Source organism: Oncorhynchus mykiss, chromosome 17 (genome assembly GCF_013265735.2).
Source record: "Oncorhynchus mykiss isolate Arlee chromosome 17, USDA_OmykA_1.1, whole genome shotgun sequence".
Lineage (NCBI taxonomy): Eukaryota > Metazoa > Chordata > Actinopteri > Salmoniformes > Salmonidae > Oncorhynchus > Oncorhynchus mykiss.
This window is the reverse complement of record NC_048581.1, coordinates 64659439-64679532: the sequence shown is the minus strand read 5'-3', so window position 1 is coordinate 64679532 and position 20094 is coordinate 64659439. Positions and strand designations below refer to the sequence as shown.

General features: G+C 42.3%; 1 protein-coding gene across 1 annotated transcript in view; it reads left to right on the top strand.

Annotated features, from left to right (window-relative positions):
* LOC110494387 (cyclin-dependent kinase 18) overlaps positions 1-20094 on the top strand; it is a 60108-nt gene that overhangs the window by 18529 nt on the left and 21485 nt on the right. The window contains exon 2 of the mRNA XM_036950442.1: positions 11627-11762. Within this exon, the coding sequence (XP_036806337.1) occupies positions 11654-11762 (109 nt within the window). The 5' untranslated portion in view covers positions 11627-11653. The remainder of the gene's footprint in view (positions 1-11626; positions 11763-20094) is intronic.

The following is a 20094-nucleotide window of genomic DNA, read 5'->3' as shown; positions in this document are numbered from 1 at the left end:
GTTGACAAGAGCCTGGATTAGGACCTGTGCGAGGTAGGGTAGTACTCCATGGATATTGTAGAGCATTAACCTGCAGGAGTGAGTCACAACTTTGATGTTTTCAGAGAACAACAGGGTGTTGTGCAGGGTCACGCTAAGGTTCTTTGCACTCTGGGAGGGGGACACCGCAGAGTTGTCAGAGGTGATATAAATGTCTTGGCAGGTCATCCCTGGGAGGAAGAGCAGCTCTGTCTTGTCGAGGTTGAGCTTGAGTCATAGGATGAGGAAAGGGAGAAGAGTAGGGTCGAGGAGGCAGAATCAGGAGACAGAAGCATTTAACTGAAGGGAGAGATGATAGGATAGAAGAGGAAAGAGGGGGATTGAGAGAGAGAGAGAGATTGAGACAGTGCATTAACATCTGGGTAGGAGCTGAGTGGATGGGGTTGGAGAGGGAGACAAAAAGAAACAAAGTAGTGATCAAAGACCTGGAGGGCAAGTCAGTTAAGTACAAATTCTTATTTACAATGACGGCATAGGAACAGTGGGTTAACTGCCTTGTTCAGGGGCAGAACGACAGACCTTGTCAGCTCTGGATTCGATCTAGCAACTTTTCGGCTACTAGCCCAACACTCTGACCAATAGGCTACCTGCCGCCCCTAATATTAGTAGGCGAACAGCCTCTGGTAAAGATGAGGTCAAGCATATTGCCTGCCTTGTGAGTGGGAGGGGACTGTGAAAGGGAGAGATCAAAAGAGGCAAGGAAGGGAAAGAGAGTTGGAAATAAATGAATCGAAGGCAGACATCAGGAGGTTGAAGTAGCCAAGTACGGCGAGTGGTAAGCCATCGCCAAGAAATTAGCTTATCAAGGGGTCAAGCTCATTGAGGAAATCTCTAAGGGCACCTGGTGGGCGATATATGATGTCAAGCTTGAGGGGACAAGTGACAGCACGGAATTCAAATGAGGAGATGGACAGGTGAGTGAGAAAGAAAATATGATTGAAAATGTAGTGAGATTAAGAGAGAGCAGCTGGAGTAGCAGTGTTATCTGGGGTGATCCCTGTCTCCGTCAGGGCCAAAAAGTCAAGGAACTGAAGGGCTGCATAGACTGAGATGAACTCTGCCTTCTTGACCTCAGATTGTCAGTTCCAAACACTGACAGAGACCAGGAATTCCACACAGGTTGTGCGCGCAGGGTACACTAAATTAGAAGGGTTGCAGCCAAGGGGTGTAGAGCAAATAACAAGAAAAGCGAGAGGGTGGTATGGAGCCTTCCTCAATTTTCCTTCCTCTAATAACTCCGCACAACAACGAGACCGCCGCTGACACAACCACCGGTACACAGCTCCTGCTGAGAAAACAAAAGAGACTGAAGTACATTTATACGAATTGCCTTGCAGAGGTGAAGCGCGCACATCCCGGTACTAATGACAAGTCATTTTTCCAACAACTGTTTACAAATCGATTATTTCACTTATAATTCACTTTATCACAATTCCGGTGGGTCAGAAGTTTACATATACTAAGTTGACTGTGCCTTGAAACAGCTTGGAAAATTCCAGAAAATTGTGACATGCCTTTAGAAGGTTCTGATAGGCTAATTTACATAATTTGAGTCAATTGGAGGTGTACCTGTGGATGAATTTCATGGCCTACCTACATCTTTGCTCGACATCATGGGAAAATCTAAAGAAATCAGCCAAGACCTCAGAAAAAAAATTGTTTCCAAACGTACGCAAGAATAAATACCATGGGACCACGCAGCCATCATACCGCTCAGGAATCAGACGCGTTCTGTCTCCAAGAGATTAACATTCTTTGGTGCTAAAAGTGCAAATCAATCCCAGAACAGTGTTCTCCTGCTTGCAAGCCTCCCCCTTTTTCCTCCAAACATAACGATGGTCATTATGGCCAAACAGTTCTATTTTTGTTTCATCAGACCAGAGTACATTCCTCCAAAAAGTACTATCTTTGTCCCCATGTGCAGTTCCAAACCGTAGTCTGGCTTTTTTATGACGGTTTTGGAGCAGTGGCTTCTTCCTTGCTGAGCGGCCTTTCAGGTTATGTCGATGTAGGACTTGTTTTGCTGTAGATATAGATAGTTTTCCCAACCGTGAAGCACAGGGTGGCAGCATCCTGTTGTGGGGGTGCTTTGCTGCAGGAGGGACTGGTGCACTTCACAAAATAGATGGCATTGTGAGGAAGGAAAAATATTTGGATATATTGAAGCAACATCAAGACCTCAGTCAGGAAGTTAAAGCTTGGTTGCAAATGGGTCTTCCAAATGGACAATGACCCCAAGCATACTTCCAAAGTTGTGGCAAAATGGCTTAAGGACAACAAAGTCAAGGTATTGGGTGGCCATCACAAAGCCCTGACCTCAATCCTATAGAAAATTTGTGGGCAGAACTGAAAAAGCATGTGTGAGCAAGGAGGCCTACAAACCTGACTCAGTTACACCAGCTCTGTAAGGAGGAATGGGCTAAAATTCACCCAACTTATTATGGGAAGCTTGTGGAAGGCTACCCGAAACGTTTGACCTAAGTTAAACAATTTAAAAGCAATGCTACCAAATACTAATCGAGTGTATGTAGACTTCTGACCCACTGGGAATGTGATGAAAGAAAGAAAAGCTGAAATAAATGATTCTCTCTACTATTATTCTGGCATTTCATATTCTTAAAATAAGTGGTGATCCTAACTGACCGAAGACTGGGAATTTTTACTTGGATTAAATGTCAGAAATTGTGAAAAACTGAGTTTAAATGTATTTGGCTAAGGTGTATTTAAACTTCCACCTGCAAATGTATGTCCACTTAAGGCTAGGCATCCCACTAGCGGGAGACCTGTCGACATCCAGTGAAATTGGAGAGCACGCAATTCAAATAAATATTTTTTTTTTAAAGCGTCGTCGGGTTAGGGAGGGCTTGGCCGGTAGGGATATCTTTGACTCATCGCGCACCAGCGACTCCTGTGGCGGGCCGGGCGCAGTGCACGCTAACCAAGGTTGCCAGGTGCACGGTGTTTCCTCCGACACATTGGTGCGGCTGGCTTCCGGGTTGGATGCGCGCTGTGTTAAAACAAGTCACACAGACTGATTTCCAATTGTGACTCCCAGTACCAAAACTCAAAAGAAGAAACAAGCCTGAAACCTTGAACAGAGACTGTTGACATCTAGTGGAAGCCATGGGAATTGCAATCTGGGAGCTTGAATTGCATAGGACCCATAGCTTTTCATTGTAAGAGCATGGGATCTCCCCAAAAAAATCTGGTTGGTTTTTCTTTGGATTTTCTCCTACCATATCAATTGTGTTATAGTCTCATACATTATTTTAACATTTCTACAAACGTCAACATCTTTTCTATCCAATGGTACCAATTATATGCATGTCCTTGCTTCTGAGTAACAGGCAGGAGGAAATTCTGAAAAAAGGAACTTAACATGAATAACTTCTTAGGGCTAACATATCATGTGTTATACAAATTTGGAGTAATAAGCGTTTCTGCATCTCAACGGGAGAAACGGGCCAGCTACATTTCCTTGTTGTAAGCAAATCACAATACCCACAATTCAGTGATTTCAGGTTGTGGAGGACTGCCCCGTGGAGGTTCAAAGAGGAAGGCATCCGATCAGCCAACATCAGCGCAGCAGAAAAGAGCTAGCTAGCTTTCAGAATATACTGACAAGACATTCCAAAGCATAGACATTTAATGAGCCAGCTTATATTTTGGCAATGTGATTTGTAACTTTGCAGGCTGACATTAGCTTCATTAGGTTACGTTAGCTAACCTTTAGCTAGCTAGCTAACCAACGACCACAGAGGTAAACCAACTGTTCTCTATTTAGAGTCCGATCCCATCTGCATCAACATCAAGCTCATCACCAGGAACAAGTGTAAGTCACATTCTAAAATCGACTAAATCTTTCCCTGACTCCTCCATGATGAGCAAATAAATCTAATGGAGCAAGGCATAAACATGGTCCGTGTATTGTTGTCATAGTTGGTGTGTTTACAAGTTGGCTACAATTTATACAGTAGTTTTCTGTATTATGGAGGCTTAGTCGATTGTTCATGCAGGGCTTAAAGTGTAAATTGAAGAAAGGTAGGTACTAGTAAGGAGGAGATGGTGTGGGTGGGTGACTGACTGATGTCTGTTGGGGGTGGGTATTGTGTGTGAAGGTTAGTATGCATGATTTATTGACATGAAAAAAAAATGCCTTTCACTTTTGTTGGCAGTGCTTGTCTACTTAACAGCACAACTACAAGCCAACACTTTTTACATGTTGCATTTATATATTTTTTTCAGTATATAAACACATGTCAAGTGTTGGTCCCATGTTTCATGAGCTGACATAAAAGATTCCAGAAATGTTCCATATAAAGCTTCGCTCAAAGTTTGTGCACAAATTTGTTTACATCCCTGTTAGTGAGCATTTCTCCATTGCCAAGATAATCCATCCACCTGACAGGTGTGGCATATCAAGAAGCTGATTAAACTGCATGATCATTGCACAGATGCACCTTGTGCTGGTGATAAAAGGCCACTCTAAAATGTGCAGTTGTGTCACACAAAAATGCCACATCTCAAGTTTTGGAGTGTGCAATTGACATGCTGACTGCAGGAATGTCCATCAGAGCTGTTGCCAGAGAATTTAATGTTAATTTCTCTACCAAAAGCCACCTCTGCTTTATCAAATTTGGCAGTTTGCCCAACAGGCCTGACAACCGCAGACCACGTGTATCCACGCCAGCTCAGGACCTCCACATCCATCTTCACCTGCTAGATCGTCTAAGACTGTTAGAAACTGTCTCGGGGAAGTTCATCTGTGTGCTCGATGAGCTTCCCCAACTTCAGAGGGCAGATGCTCACCTTCCATGGCCACTGGCACGGTGCAGAAGTGTGCTCCTCACAGATGAATCCCAGTTTCAACTATACTGGGCAGATGTCAGACAGTGTGTATGGTGTCACGTGGGCAAGCGGTTTGCTGAGATCAATGTTGTGTACAGAGTGCCCCATGATGGCGGTGGGGTTACGGTATGGGCAGGCATAAGCTAGGACAATGAACACAATTGCATTTTATTGATGCCAATTTAAATGCACAGAGATATCGTGACGAGATCCTGAGGCCCATTGTCGTGCCATTCATCAGCCGCCATCACCTCATTTTACAGCACAGCCCCATGTCGCAAGGATCTGTACACAATTTCTGGAACCTGAAAATGTCCCAGTTCTGCAATGGCCTTTATACTCACCAGACATGTCACCCTTAGAGTATGTTTGGGATGCTCTGGATCGACGTGTACGACAGCCTGTTCCAGTATCCCCGATTATATCCAGCAACTTCACACAACCATTGAAGAGGAGTGGGACAACATTTCACAGGCCACAATCAACAGCCTGATCAAACTCTATGGGAAAGAGATGTCACACTGCATGAGGGAAATGGTGGTCACTGACTGGTTTCTGATCCACACCTACCTTTAAGGTATCTGTGACTAACAGATGCATATCTGTATTCTCAATCATGTGAAATCCATAAATTAGTTCCTAATGACTTTATTTCAAGTGACTGATTTCATTATATGAACTATAACTAAAATAACTGAAATTGTTGCAGGCTGCGTTTATATTTTTGATCAGCGTAATAACCATCATATCGAAGTAAACTTAATCACGTGAAGATATGCTGTGGTCCTTCCACTACGACTCGGGAAATCATGCAATTTATTGGACTTTCCATATGAAATAAGTTATGATGAACTTCACAGGGTGGTGAAAGTGCAAGGTCATTAGCTTGATGCTCCTTTCCAATAAATATTGAGGGTCCTATTCTGGTGACGTGATGATCGATGCTTGGCTGCCATTTGTCAATAATAATCTCATCATGTAGGCTATACCTGCACTGTATCCGCAAGCTGTTTTTTTAGAGCGCACATGCCAATACAGGATAGTGCACATTCACTATACAAAACCATCAGTAGGGTTGCAAATGTGATGGAAACGCATTTACTTAATGGGAATTTAAATCGCAAACTTTTTTATGTGCACTACATCATCATGCACAGACTTTTATCTGCAACAAGTCAATTTGATGGAAACATCTCTGCTGGGAAAATGTTCATATTTTATTTATGCCGATTTTAGATGAATCGCATGAAAGTCTGTCGCAAATTAGATGGAAACCTGATTACTACAGCATAAGTAGACATGGCTTGTATTCAAGAAAGCATGTATTTGCTCTGGAGACCGAGGTGAGTTTACACATCAGTATGAAGGAACAGTTATGGCAATGTATGACATATACAAAAGACAAATATACTACTAACGCTTTAATAAATACTAGAGTTCTATAAAGGGAATACTTGAAAATGGTGTATTTGGGTGGTGCAGTGAGGTGTTCTGAGTCACTTTGATACAAGGGGAGATCGTTGTTATGGGACCTTTCACATCTTCTCGAGTCCTCAACCTCTTTGTATCCAAGCGGTATTGTCTGTGAGAAAGACAAACGCTATTACACATTCATGAGTAATCATTGTGTACTGTCTGTATTCCTACTGTAGCAACATGGTGTAGCATGAGACATCTCACAGACATGTTAGCTAGCTAGCTACTACACACAGGTTTAGTTACTCCAAGAATAATATTATTCCTCAAGCCAAAGTCATTATTTTACCCTCTGCCATTATCATCAAAACATTTCTACAGTTTTGCTCCTAATGAGAGAACCACTGAGGCTAGCTAGGCTAGTTAGCTAGCTAGCGATAACATTAGACTACAGTACATTTTAGGTATAGTAAACACAGCTAGCTAGCTAAATTTGGCCAGCTATGGTACTAGCAAGCCCTGTTATGGCCGAATTGATCACCAAATTGTATTGAACAACACGGCCTTGTGTAAAAAAAAGCTTATATTGCTAGCTAGCTACCAACAGCAAAACAACTTACTCGTTTGTCATTTACCATTCTGAGTCCTGGTCCAGCTGGTCTCGCAATTATTCTCACTGTCTCAACTCCTCTTCAGTGTATTCTGGCTCAACTAAATAAGGCTATATGTTCCTATGTAAAAGAAAAAAAAATGTTTGGTTGTCCAGCTCTTCTTGGAAAGAGGAATCATCAGAAGCAGCCATTGTAGCTAATTATTTAGCATTCTTGGATAGACAGTGCACGGTAACATAGCTCCGTGAAACTCTAAACTAGTACTGCTCTCGTTTTGAAAAGCCTGCCTTCGAGAGTGGGAACAAGAAAGTATGGCTCCCGTCAGGCTTTAGTCTTTACAAAGCCAGGACAAATGAGTCAACCTAGACATCCTGCAAAGTCCTGGCAGATAGGAACCAATGGCTGTATTGAACAAGGAAAACCTTACCTACTCGCTGCTAGCGTGATCGTGCAATTGTTGAAACACAAAGGCCACAATAATTGCTACAAAACATGACACCATTCATTTTTAGATAAGACAGCAGGCTCAATCAACCAGTGACATCATTGGTTGAACTCTCCCGGCACAAAAATACAGCTATAGTGCATAATAGAGGTCGACCGATTAATTAGGGCGCATTCCAAGTTTTCTTAACAATCAGAAATCGGTAAATTTGGACGCCGATTTTGCCAATTAATTTACACCTTTATTTAATCTTTATTTAACCTTTCTGATCTCCCCATCCCGGATCCGGGATCGTGAATACAGACTCAAGCTCATTACCATAACGCAACGTTAACTATTCATGAAAATCGCAAATGAAATGAAATAAATATGCTAGCTCTCAAGCTTAGCCTTTTGTTAACAACACTGTCATCTCAGATTTTCAAAATATGCTTCTCAACCAATGCAAAACAAGCATTTGTGTAACAGTATTGATGGCTAACGTAGCATTTAGCGTAGCATTTAGCATTAGCATTTAGCGTTAGCATTAGCATTAGCATCCAGCACGCAACATTTCAACAAAAACATAAAAGCCTTCAAATAAAATCATTTACCTTTGAAGAACTTCAGATGTTTTCAATGAGGAGACTCTCAGTTAGATAGCAGATGCTCAGTTTTTCCAAAAATATTATTTGTGTATTAGAAATAGCTCCGTTTTGTACATCACATTTGGCTACCAAAAAAAAACGAAAATTCAGTCCTCAAAACGCGAACTTTTTTCCAAATTAACTCCATAATATCGACTGAAAACATGGCAAACGTTGTTTAGAATCAATCCTCAAGGTGTTTTTCACATATCTCTTCGATGATATATCGTTCATGGAAGTGTGCTTTCTCTCCTGAATCCCAGGAGAAAATGCCCGCACCTGAAGATTACGCACAAATTTAGACAAAGGACACCGGGCGGACCCCTGGAAAATGTAGTCTCTTATGGCCAATCTTCCAATGATATGCCTACAAATACGTCACAATGCTGCCGACATCTTGGGGAAACGGCAGAAGGTCTAAGCTTATTCCTGTCGCATTCACAGCCATATAAGGAGACATTAGAAAACAGAGCTTCAGAAATTCTGCTAATTTCCTGTTTGACGTATCATCTTGGTTTCGCCTGTAGAATGAGTTCTGGGGCACAATATGCATAGTCGGGCATCTTTTCGTGACAAAATATCGCGCTTAAAGCGGGAACGTTTTTTATCCAAAAATGAAATAGCGCCCCTAGAGATGCAACTGGTTAACTAGGCAAGTCAGTTAAGAACACGTTCTTATTTTCAATGACGGCCTAGGAATGGTGGGTTAACTGCCTTGTTCAGGGGCAGAACGACAGATGTTTACCTTGTCAGCTCAGGGATTCAATCTTGCAACCTTACGGTTAACTAGTCCAACCAACGCTCTAACCACCTGCCTCACGAGGAGCCCGCCTGTTACGCAAATGCAGTAAAAAGGCAAGGTAAGTTGCTAGCTAGCATTAAACTTAATCAATTATAATCACTAGTTATAACTACACATGGTTGAAGATATTACTAGTTTATCTAGCGTGTCCTGCGTTGCATAAAATTGATGCAGTGCGCATTTGCGAAAAAGGACTGTCGTTGCTCCAACGATCCTAACCATAAACACCAAAGCCTTTCTTAAAATCAATACACAGAAGTATGTATATACACTGCTCAAAAAAATAAAGGGAACACTAATAACACATCCTAGATCTGAATGAATGAAATATTCTTATTAAATACTTTTTTCTTTACATAGTTGAATGTGCTGACATGCTCCAGACTGTCACATGTGCTCAGTGTGAACCTGCTTTCATCTGTGAAGCGCACAGGGCACCAGTGGCGAATTTGCCAATCTTGGTGTTCTCTGGCAAATGCCAAATGTCCTGCATGGTGTTGGGCTGTAAGCACAACCCCCACCTATGGACGTCGGGCCCTCATACCACCCTCATGGAGTCTGTTTCTGACCGTTTGAGCAGACACATGCACATTTGTGGCCTGCTAGAGGTCATTTTGCAGGGCTCTGGCAGTGCTCCTCATGCTCCTCCTTGCACAAAGGCGGAGGTAGCGGTCCTGCTGCTGGGTTGTTGCCCTCCTACGGCCTCCTCTACATCTCCTGATGTACTGGCCTGTCTCCTGGTAGCGCCTCCATGCTCTGGACACTACTCTGATAGACACAGCAAACCTTCTTGCCACAGCTCGCATTGATGTGCCATCCTGGATGAGCTGCACTACCTGAGCCACTTGTGTGGGTTGTAGACTCCGTCTCATGCTGCCACTAGAGTGAAAGCACCGCCAGCATTCAAAAGTGACCAAAACATCAGCCAGGAAGCATAGGAACTGAGAAGTGGTCTGTGGTCACCACCTGCAGAACCACTCCTTTATTGGGGGTGTCTTGCTAATTGCCTATAATTTCCACCTGTTGTCTATTCCATTTGCACAACAGCATGTGAAATGTATTGTCAATCAGTGTTGCTTCCTAAGTGGACAGTTTGATTTCACAGAAGTGTGATTGACTTGGAGTTACATTGTGTTGTTTAAGTGTTCCCTTTATTTTTTTGAGGAGTGTATTTTTAAATCTGCATATTTAGCTAAAAGAAATCCAGGTTAGCAGGCAATATTAAACTAGGGAAATTGTGTCACTTCTCTTGCGTTCATTGCACGCAGGGTCAGGGTATATGCAACAGTTTGGGCCGCCTGGCTCATTGCGAACTAATTTGCCAGAATTTTACATAATTATGATATAACATTGAAGGTTGTGCAATGTAACAGGAATATTTAGACTGATGGATGCCACCCATTAGATAAAATACGGAACGGTTCTGTATTTCACTGAAAGAATAAACGTCTTGTTTTCGACATGATAGTTTCCGGATTCGGCCATATTACCTAAGGCTCACATTTCTGTGTGTTATTATGTTATAATTAAGTCTATGATTTGATAAAGCAGTCGGACTGAGCGATGGTAGGCACCAGCAGGCTCATAAGCATTCATTCAAACAGCACTTTCGTGCGTTTTGCCAGCAGCTCTGCTATTTATGACTTCAAGCCTATCAACTCCCGAGATTAGGCTGGTGTAACGAAGTGATGTGAAAGGGCTAGCTAGTTAGTGGGGTGCGCACTAATAGCGTTTCAAACGTCACTCGCTCTGAGACTTGGAGTGGTTGTTCTCCTTGCTCTGCATGGGTAACGCTGCTTCGAGGGTGGCTGTTGTCGCTGTGTTCCTGGTTCGAGCCCAGGTAGGAGAGAGGAGAGGTACGGAAGCTATACTGTTACACTGGCAATACTAAAGTGCCTATAAGAACATCCAATAGTCAAAGGTATATGAAATACAAATGGTATAGAGAGAAATAGTCCTATAATTCCTACAACCTAAAACTTCTTACCTGGGAATATTGAAGACTCATGTTAAAAGGATTCACCAGCTTTCATATGTTCTCATGTTCTGATCAAGGAACTGAAACGTTAGCTTTCTTACATGGCACATATTGCACTTTTACTTTCTTCTCCAACACTTTGTTTTTGCATTATTAAAACCAAATTGAACGTGTTTCATTATTTATTTGTGGCTAAATTGATTTTATTGATGTATTATATTAAGTTAAAATAAGTGTTCATTCAGTATTGTTGTAATTGTCATTATTACAAATACATAAAAAAAATGGTCCGATTAATCGGTATCTGCTTTTTTTGGCCTCCAATAATCGCTATCGGTGTTGAAAAATCATAATCGGTAGACCTCTAGTGCATATTTATGTCAAACACCCTCATTATGTAAGAAGACTGGAAAAAAAACACCCCAAATAGTGTCTAGTGGTGAAGTTCCCCTTTAATGTAGATGGCCCTAGCTAGCAAAAAGACAGTACTAGACAACAGATGAAGACAACAATTATACTTACCACTCCTGGAGATATCAGGAGTGATAACAAAGAAGTTACAAATTCACTTTCCTCTGTTCAGACAGTCTAATCGTTATTCTTTTTCACCCAAGGGGTTATGGTTAGTCGTGGTTGAAATTATATAAATGTGGTTGTAGAGTTGGACGCTTTTACTGTAAGAGAGTAAAGGACATGGTGTTGTTTGAGTAACTTTGCTTTGTTGTAGCTCCCTGGGCTAATGCTTTGGCTTTACCTCAGTGGGCTAACATGGCTTGGAGTAATACAGAAAAACAGGGTTCAATACCCAGTCATTTCCCTACACGTATGCCTTGTCTGACTGTCCCGCGCTCTCTTCATCAGGTACTGCTCCTCTGCAACATTAACAAGATGAAGAACTTTAAGCGACGTTTCTCTCTGTCCGTCCCTCGCACCGAAACCATAGAGGAGAACGAGTTCACCGAGCAAATCAACCAGCTCAACATCCAACACACTCAGGGTAAGACCTTTAACTCTACCCAACAATGCCCAATGACACAACAATCCTCTCCTCTGTCCTTGTCTCCAGTGGGTCTTGCTGCTATGAGCGTTGCTAAGGAATGACCAGTCCCTTTCACAGCGTATTGGGACTATATTTAGACACAGGAAGCTCAAAGTCCTGATCCCAGATCTTACATTACTCCCTCCATTCATGGATCAGGCCATTCTTGGATCCGTTTATAATCAAACCACCAGCCCAGTCATCTCTGTACCAGCCCCACTTAGTCTCCACGGCCTGATTAGTAGCACTGATTTCCGGCTGGGCTGAGGGAAGGCTGGGGGTTAGAAGAGGTTAAGACACATTTATACAAGCTCTTAGTGGAGATATGGAAGAGATGTGAAGGGGAAAGAGAGGTGTGAGAGTGTAATAGGGGATGCCAGGAGCTGAGGCTGATTAGCAGGGTTCAAGACACATTTATACAAGCAAATCTCCCTCGGTGTGGTCTATTGGGTCACACCCATCCCTGCAGCAGTGATATAAAACAATATTCACAATATTGATTATTATTATTTTAATTATATCAATATTGTAAATCTCCAAAGGGAGCTTTGGCAAAATGTACATTTTTACGTCATGCCAATAGAGCAAATTGAGAAGAAATTCAAAACCTTTTAAACAGTGTGTTCTTGGTGTTCATGCTGTTCACCATTTCTCATGCACACTTGACACAGCAACACTTGACCTCATAGTTACTTCTCTCACTATTGAGGCAGCTAACCTTGTACATAAGTTTAGTTTATTAGGATCCCCATTAGCTGGTACATATGCAGCAGCTACTACTCCTGGGTTCCACATAAAATACATGTACATGAAAGATTACAGAACAGTTATAGACAAGAACAACATGGAGCACACTGGGATTCAGAATAGAGGTCTGGATGGAAGGGAATGTAGCGTTGTGTGATGCCAGCCGTCATCAGCTGTCTGGGGGAAGCAGCTGTGTCTGATCTAACCCCAGAGAGTCCTGTATCCCCTGATGCAGAGAGAACTCAATGTCTGAGTGAGTGAGTGAGTGAGTGATAGAAGTGTTAATAGGCTCTCTGTCAATCCAGACATTCTGGCCTTCACAACCCCTTCTTCCATCACAGCCTATTTCAGACAATAACTGAACAAAAATGTCAAAGTAATCCTTGATTTGAATCAGGGCAAAGCTGTCCAACTGTCTGTCCATGTTTGGAGACGGACTTGGCTCACATTTTTCCCAGGATTAACCACATTCTCTGGATGTTCCTTCAACTCCTAATGAGGTTGGGAAACATCAGCAACAGACCTTCAAATAATGTTTTTTTTTTTCATGTTAAAATATAGTTCAATTAAATTCCCTGACACTTAAATACCATAACACACAATAAGTTGGTCACATCAGAGGAGCTGTCTTTACAGTGGTCACATTTATTGCAAAAAAAGAGAATAACACAATCAGCGCGCAGATCAGAATTACCATCTAGGTTCGTTAGGGAAGTTTTATCAACATAATATCCCCTTCAGTAGCCCTTCTCAGCTGGTAAGCAGCTACATCAAACTTAAAATGACAAAGAAAAGTTAGTCACACCTGAATTAGGCTGATTAATTCAGTATCATATCCCACAGGCTAACAATCTCAGACATGCACACACACCGCACATCTACAGTGTTACAGCTAACCTAATGAGACATCCCAAATCAGTTTGGATTAACACACAAGCCTAACACAATTACCACTCCACTACTGCAGGGCTAGCTGTGTGTGTGTGTATGTGTGTGTATGTTTGTGTACCAGGGAGGCCACCCGCTTGCCACTGCCAGCCTAATCTTTAAGTCAATCTAATACCTAGTTAATATCCAGTGCAGCTTCTCAATTAAATCATCATTTTTGATATTCTAACAAGTGTACTGATGGAAAGATAAATCAAATCAGTTCAGATGATTACATCAATCACTGTCATACTAACTTTTAACAGAGCCAGCCAGAGAAGAATGGATGTAGAAACATATTAGTAGCCTACAACGCTGTAGAAACATATTAGTAGCCTACAACGCTGTAGAAACATATTAGTAGCCTACAACTCTGTAGAAACATATTAGTAGCCTACAACTCTGTAGAAACATATTAGTAGCCTACAACTCTGTAGAAACATATTAGTAGCCTACAACGCTGTAGAAACATATTAGTAGCCTACAACTCTGTAGAAACATATTAGTAGCCTACAACTCTGTAGAAACATATTAGTAGCCTACAACTCTGTAGAAACATATTAGTAGCCTACAACTCTGTAGAAACATATTAGTAGCCTACAACGCTGTAGAAACATATTAGTAGCCTACAACCATAAGTTTCATTAGAAATCACATGTAGTGAGGAACCTAAAGTCAGCAGACAGTTCAGGCTCCATTTTAACAAACCTAATGCAGTAGTAAATCTAAGGGCTCCATTTTAACAAACCTAATGCAGTAGTAAATCTAAGGGCTCCATTTTAACAAACCTAATGCAGTAGTAAATCTAAGGGCTCCATTTTAACAAACCTAATGCAGTGGTAAATCTAAAGGCTCCATTTTAACAAACCTAATGCAGTAGTAAATCTAAGGGCTCCATTTGAACAAACCTAATGCAGTGGTAAATCTAAGGGCACCATTTTAACAAACCTAATGCAGTAGTAAATCTAAGGGCTCCATTTTAACAAACCTAATGCAGTAGTAAATCTAAGGGCTCCATTTGAACAAACCTAATGCAGTAGTAAATCTAAGGGCACCATTTTAACAAACCTAATGCAGTAGTAAATCTAAGGGCTCCATTTTAACAAACCTAATGCAGTAGTAAATCTAAGCACAGGCGGTAGCACTATAGGTCCAGGGGTGAGTCAGAAATATTTGTAGCTATTTTCACTATTACATTTTTCAGTGCACTTGCTGGCGTTGGAGCATAATTCTATAATATGAATAATAAAACACAGCAGACTATGGAGGTTTTTACACACATCCACATTTTTCACAGTAGCTGGAAAAAGATCCAATATGCAGCACCAGTCAAACGTTTGGACACACCGACTCATTCCAGGGTTTTTATTTATTTTTACTATTTTCTATATTGTAGAATAATAGTGAAGACATCAAAACTATGAAATAACACATATGGAATCATGTAGTAACCAAAAAAAGTGTTAAATCAAAATATATTTGAGATTCTTCAAAGTAGCCACCCTTTGCCTTGATGACAGCTTTGCACACTCTTGGCATTCTTTCAACCAGCTTCCAGTTTTATTTTTTAATATATATTTTTTATTTATTTCACCTTTATTTAACCAGGTAGGCAAGTTGAGAACAAGTTCTCATTTACAATTCCGACCTGGCCAAGATAAAGCAAAGCAGTTCGACACATACAACGACACAGAGTTACACATGGAGTAAAACAAACATACAGTCAATAATACAGTATAAACAAGTCTATATACGATGTGAGCAAATGAGGTGAGATAAGGGAGGTAAAGGCAAAAAAGCCCATGGTGGCAAAGTAAATACAATATAGCAAGTAAAACACTGGAATGGTAGATTTGCAGTGGAAGAATGTGCAAAGTAGAAATAAAAATAATGGGGTGCAAAGGAGCAAAATAAAATAAATACAGTAGGGAAAGAGGTAGTTGTTTGGGCTAAATTATAGGTGGGCTATGTACAGGTGCAGTAATCTGTGAGCTGCTCTGACAGTTGGTGCTTAAAGCTAGTGAGGGAGATGTGTTTCCAGTTTCAGAGATTTTTGTAGTTTGTTCCAGTCATTGGCAGCAGAGAACTGTAAGGAGAGGTGGCCAAAGAAATAATTGGTTTGACCAGAGAGATATACCTGCTGGAGCGCGTGCTACAGGTGGGTGATGCTATGGTGATGCTATGGTGACCAGCGAGCTGAGATAAGTGGGGACTTTACCTAGCAGGGTCTTGTAGATGACATGGAGCCAGTGGGTTTGGCGACGAGTATGAAGCGAGGGCCAGCCAACGAGAGCGTACAGGTCACAATGGTGGGTAGTATATGGAGCTTTGGTGACAAAACGGATTGCACTGTGATAGACTGCATCCAATTTGTTGAGTAGGGTATTGGAGGCTATTTTGTAAATGACATCGCCGAAGTCGAGGATTGGTAGGATGGTCAGTTTTACAAGGATATGTTTGGCAGCATGAGTGAAGGATGCTTTGTTGCGAAATAAGAAGCCAATTCTAGATTTAACTTTGGATTGGAGATGTTTGATGTCGGTCTGGAAGGAGAGTTTACATTCTAACCAGACACCTAGGTATTTGTAGTTGTCCACGTATTCTAAGTCAGAGCCGTCCAGAGTAGTGATGTTGGACAGGCGGGCAGGTGCAGGCAGCGATTGGTCGAAGAGCATGCATTTAGTTTTACTTGTATTTAAGAGCAATTGGAGGCCACGGAAGGAGCGTTGTATGGCATTGAAGCGTGCCTGGAGGGTTGTTAACAGTGTCCAAAGAAGGGCCAGAAGTATACAGAATGGTGTCATCTGCGTAGAGGTGGATCAGAGACTCACCAGCAGCAAGAGCGACATCATTGATGTATACAGAGAAGAGAGTCGGTCCAAGAATTGAACCCTGTGGCACCACCATAGAGACTGCCAGAGGTCCGGACAGCAGACCCTCCGATTTGACACACTGAACTCTATCAGAGAAGTAGTTGGTGAACCAGGCGAGGCAATCATTTGAGAAACCAAGGCTGTCGAGTCTGCCGATGAGGATGTGGTGATTGACAGAGTCGAAAGCCTTGGCCAGATCAATGAATACGGCTGCACAGTAATGTTTCTTATCGATGGCGGTTAAGATATCGTTTAGGACCTTGAGCGTGGCTGAGGTGCACCCATGACCAGTTCTGAAACCAGATTGCATAGCAGAGAAGGTATGGTGAGATTCGAAATGGTCGGTAATCTGTTTGTTGACTTGGCTTTCGAAGACCTTAGAAAGGCAGGGTAGGATAGATATAGGTCTGTAGCAGTTTGGGTCAAGAGTGTCCCCCCCTTCAAAGAGGGGGATGACCGCAGCTGCTTTCCAATCTTTGGGAATCTCAGATGACACGAAAGAGAGGTTGATTTAGGCAGATAATTGTAGAAAGAAGGAGTCCAGATTGTCTAGCCCGGCTGATTTGTAGGGATCCAGATTTTGCAGCTCTTTCAGAACATCAGCTGACTGGATTTGGGAGAAGGAGAAATGGGGAAGGCTTGGGCGAGTTGCTGTGGGGGGGGGGTGCAGTGCTGTTGACCGGGGTATGAGTAGCCAGGTGGAAAGCATGGCCAGCCGTAGAAAAATGCTTATTGCAATTCTCAATTTTAGTGGATTTATCAGTGGTGACAGTATTTCCTATCTTCAGTGCAGTGGGCAGCTGGGAGGAGGTGTTCTTATTCTCCATGGACTTTACAGTGTCCCAGAACATTTTTTAGTTAGTTTTGCAGGAAGCAAATTTCTGCTTGAAAAAGCTAGCCTTGGCTTTTCTAACTGCATGTGTATAATGGTTTCTAGCTTCCATGAACAGCTGCATATCACGGGGGCTGTTCGATGCTAATGCAGAACGCCATAGGATGTTTTTGTGTTGGTTAAGGGCAGTCAGGTCTGGGGAGAACCAAGGGCTATATCTGTTCCTGGTTCTACATTTCTTGAAGATGTTTAAGATGGTTAGGAAGGCATTTAAAAAAAAATAACCAGGCCTCCTCTAGTGACGGGATGAGATCAATATCCTTCCAGGATACCCCGGCCATGTCGATTAGAAAGGCCTGCTCGCTGAAGTGTTTCAGGGAGCGTTTGACAGTGATGAGTGGAGGTCGTTTGACCGCTGACCCATTACGGATGCAGGCAATGAGGCAGTGATCGCTGATATCTTGGTTGAAGACAGCAGAGGTGTATTTAGAGGGCAAGTTGGTTAGGATGATATCTATGAGGGTGCCCATGTTTAAGGCTTTGGGGAGATACCTGGTAGGTTCATTGATAATTTGTGTGAGATTGAGGGCATCAAGCTTAGATTGTAGGATGGCTGGGGTGTTAAGCATGTTCCAGTTTAGGTTGCCTAGCAGCACGAGCTCTGAAGATAGATGGGGAGCAATCAGTTCACATATGGTGTCCAGAGCACAGCTGGGGGCAGAGGGTGGTCTATAGCAGGCGGCAACGGTGAGAGACTTGTTTTTAGAGAGGTGGAATTTTAAAACGCCCAATTTTTCAGTTTTTGATTTGTTAAAAAAGTTTGAAATATCCAATAAATGTTGTTCCACTTCATGATTGTGTCCCACTTGTTGTTGATTCTTCACAAAAAAATACAGTTTTATATCTTTATGTTTGAAGCCTGAAATGTGGCAAAAGGTCGCAAAGTTCAAGGGGGCCGAATACTTTCGCAAGGCACTGTATATATTTAACTAGGCAATCAGTTAAGAACAAATTCTTATTTTCAATGACAGCCTAGGAACAGTGGGTTAACTGCCTTGTCCAGGGGCAGAATGACAGATGTTTACCTTGTCAGCTCAGGGATTCAATCTAGAAACCTTTCAGTTACTAGACCAATGCTCTAACCACTAGGATACCTGCCGCCCCAATAAGATAGGTTGTAATAAAATTAAACTGAAAAACAAGCAAATACATGTAAAATGTAATGATTTAATCGACAGGATAAAAAGACACGCATTGCTGTTTGAAAAACAAGCCATTTTTTACAGGTTACAGTTTTCAGATAACTTCTAAATACGAGGTTCCCCGGTATTCAGAGGTCTCTCGTTTCATGATGGGCATGGACACGTAGCCTACATCATGGAGGGGGGTTTAATCACGTCCAAAACGGGACCTACATGGCTAAAATAATGTGGGCCTCCCATCTGAGCGCAAGCGAGCTGATATAAGACAGGTGAATTGCCGAACATGGCATTATGGCTGGAAAATGATATAAGACAGGTGAATTGCCGAACATTATGGCTGGGAAATGATATAAGACAGGTGAATTGCCGAACATGGCATTATGGCTGGAAAATGATATAAGACAGGTGAATTGCCGAACATTATGGCTGGAAAATGATATAAGACAGGTGAATTGCCGAACATGGCATTATGGCTGGAAAATGATATAAGACAGGTGAATTGCCGAACATGGCATTATGGCTGGAAAATGATATAAGACAGGTGAATTGCCGAACATTATGGCTGGAAAATGATGTAAGACAGGTGAATTGCCGAACATGGCATTATGGCTGGAAAATGATATAAGACAGGTGAATTGCCGAACATGGCATTATGGCTGGAAAATGATATAAGACAGGTGAATTGCCGAACATGGCATTATGGCTGGAAAATGATATAAGACAGGTGAATTGCCGAACATGGCATTATGGCTGGAAAATGATATAAGACAGGTGAATTGCCGAACATTATGGCTGGAAAATGCCAGTGCACCCGTTTTTACATGACGAAATTGCAAACTAACATACGTTTGACACGAAAGCCGCCTTAACGCCAGCAAGAAATAGAGCCCTTCATGTCTGTCCACTTCTCCAATGATTGTGTTTCCTAACTTGCCATGTGAGAGCCTGCAGTCTGCCCTTTACTACATAATTCACTTCAATAGATATACATCTCCCATCTCAGACAGGACTAGAACAGTGTGTGTGTGCATGTCTCACCTGACCTGGCTCCAATTAAGAGCAGACAGGATCGGACTAGAACAGTGTGTGTGTGCATGTCTCACCTGACCTGGCTCCAATTAAGAGCAGACAGGATCGGACTAGAACAGTGTGTGTGTGCGTGTCTCACCTGACCTGGCTCCAATTAAGAGCAGACAGGATCGGACTAGAACAGTGTGTGTGTGCATGTCTCACCTGACCTGGCTCCAATTAAGAGCAGACAGGATTGGACTAGAACATTGTGTGTGTGCATGTCTCACCTGACCTGGCTCCAATTAAGAGCAGACAGGATTGGACTAGAACATTGTGTGTGTGCATGTCTCACCTGACCTGGCTCCAATTAAGAGCAGACAGGATCGGACTAGAACATTGTGTGTGTGCATGTCTCACCTGACCTGGCTCCAATTAAGAGCAGACAGGATCGGACTAGAACATTGTGTGTGCATGTCTCACCTGACCTGGCTCCAATTAAGAGCAGACAGGATTGGACTAGAACATTGTGTGTGTGCATGTCTCACCTGACCTGGCTCCAATTAAGAGCAGTCAGATCAAAGGGTTGCTGTAACTGTGATATTTAAATTATGAGCCAAACAGGCTCCCTTTCTCTCTCTCTGTCTGTGCCCACTCACAGCAGGAATATTAATCAAACTTAGAACCATTCATCTATTGCC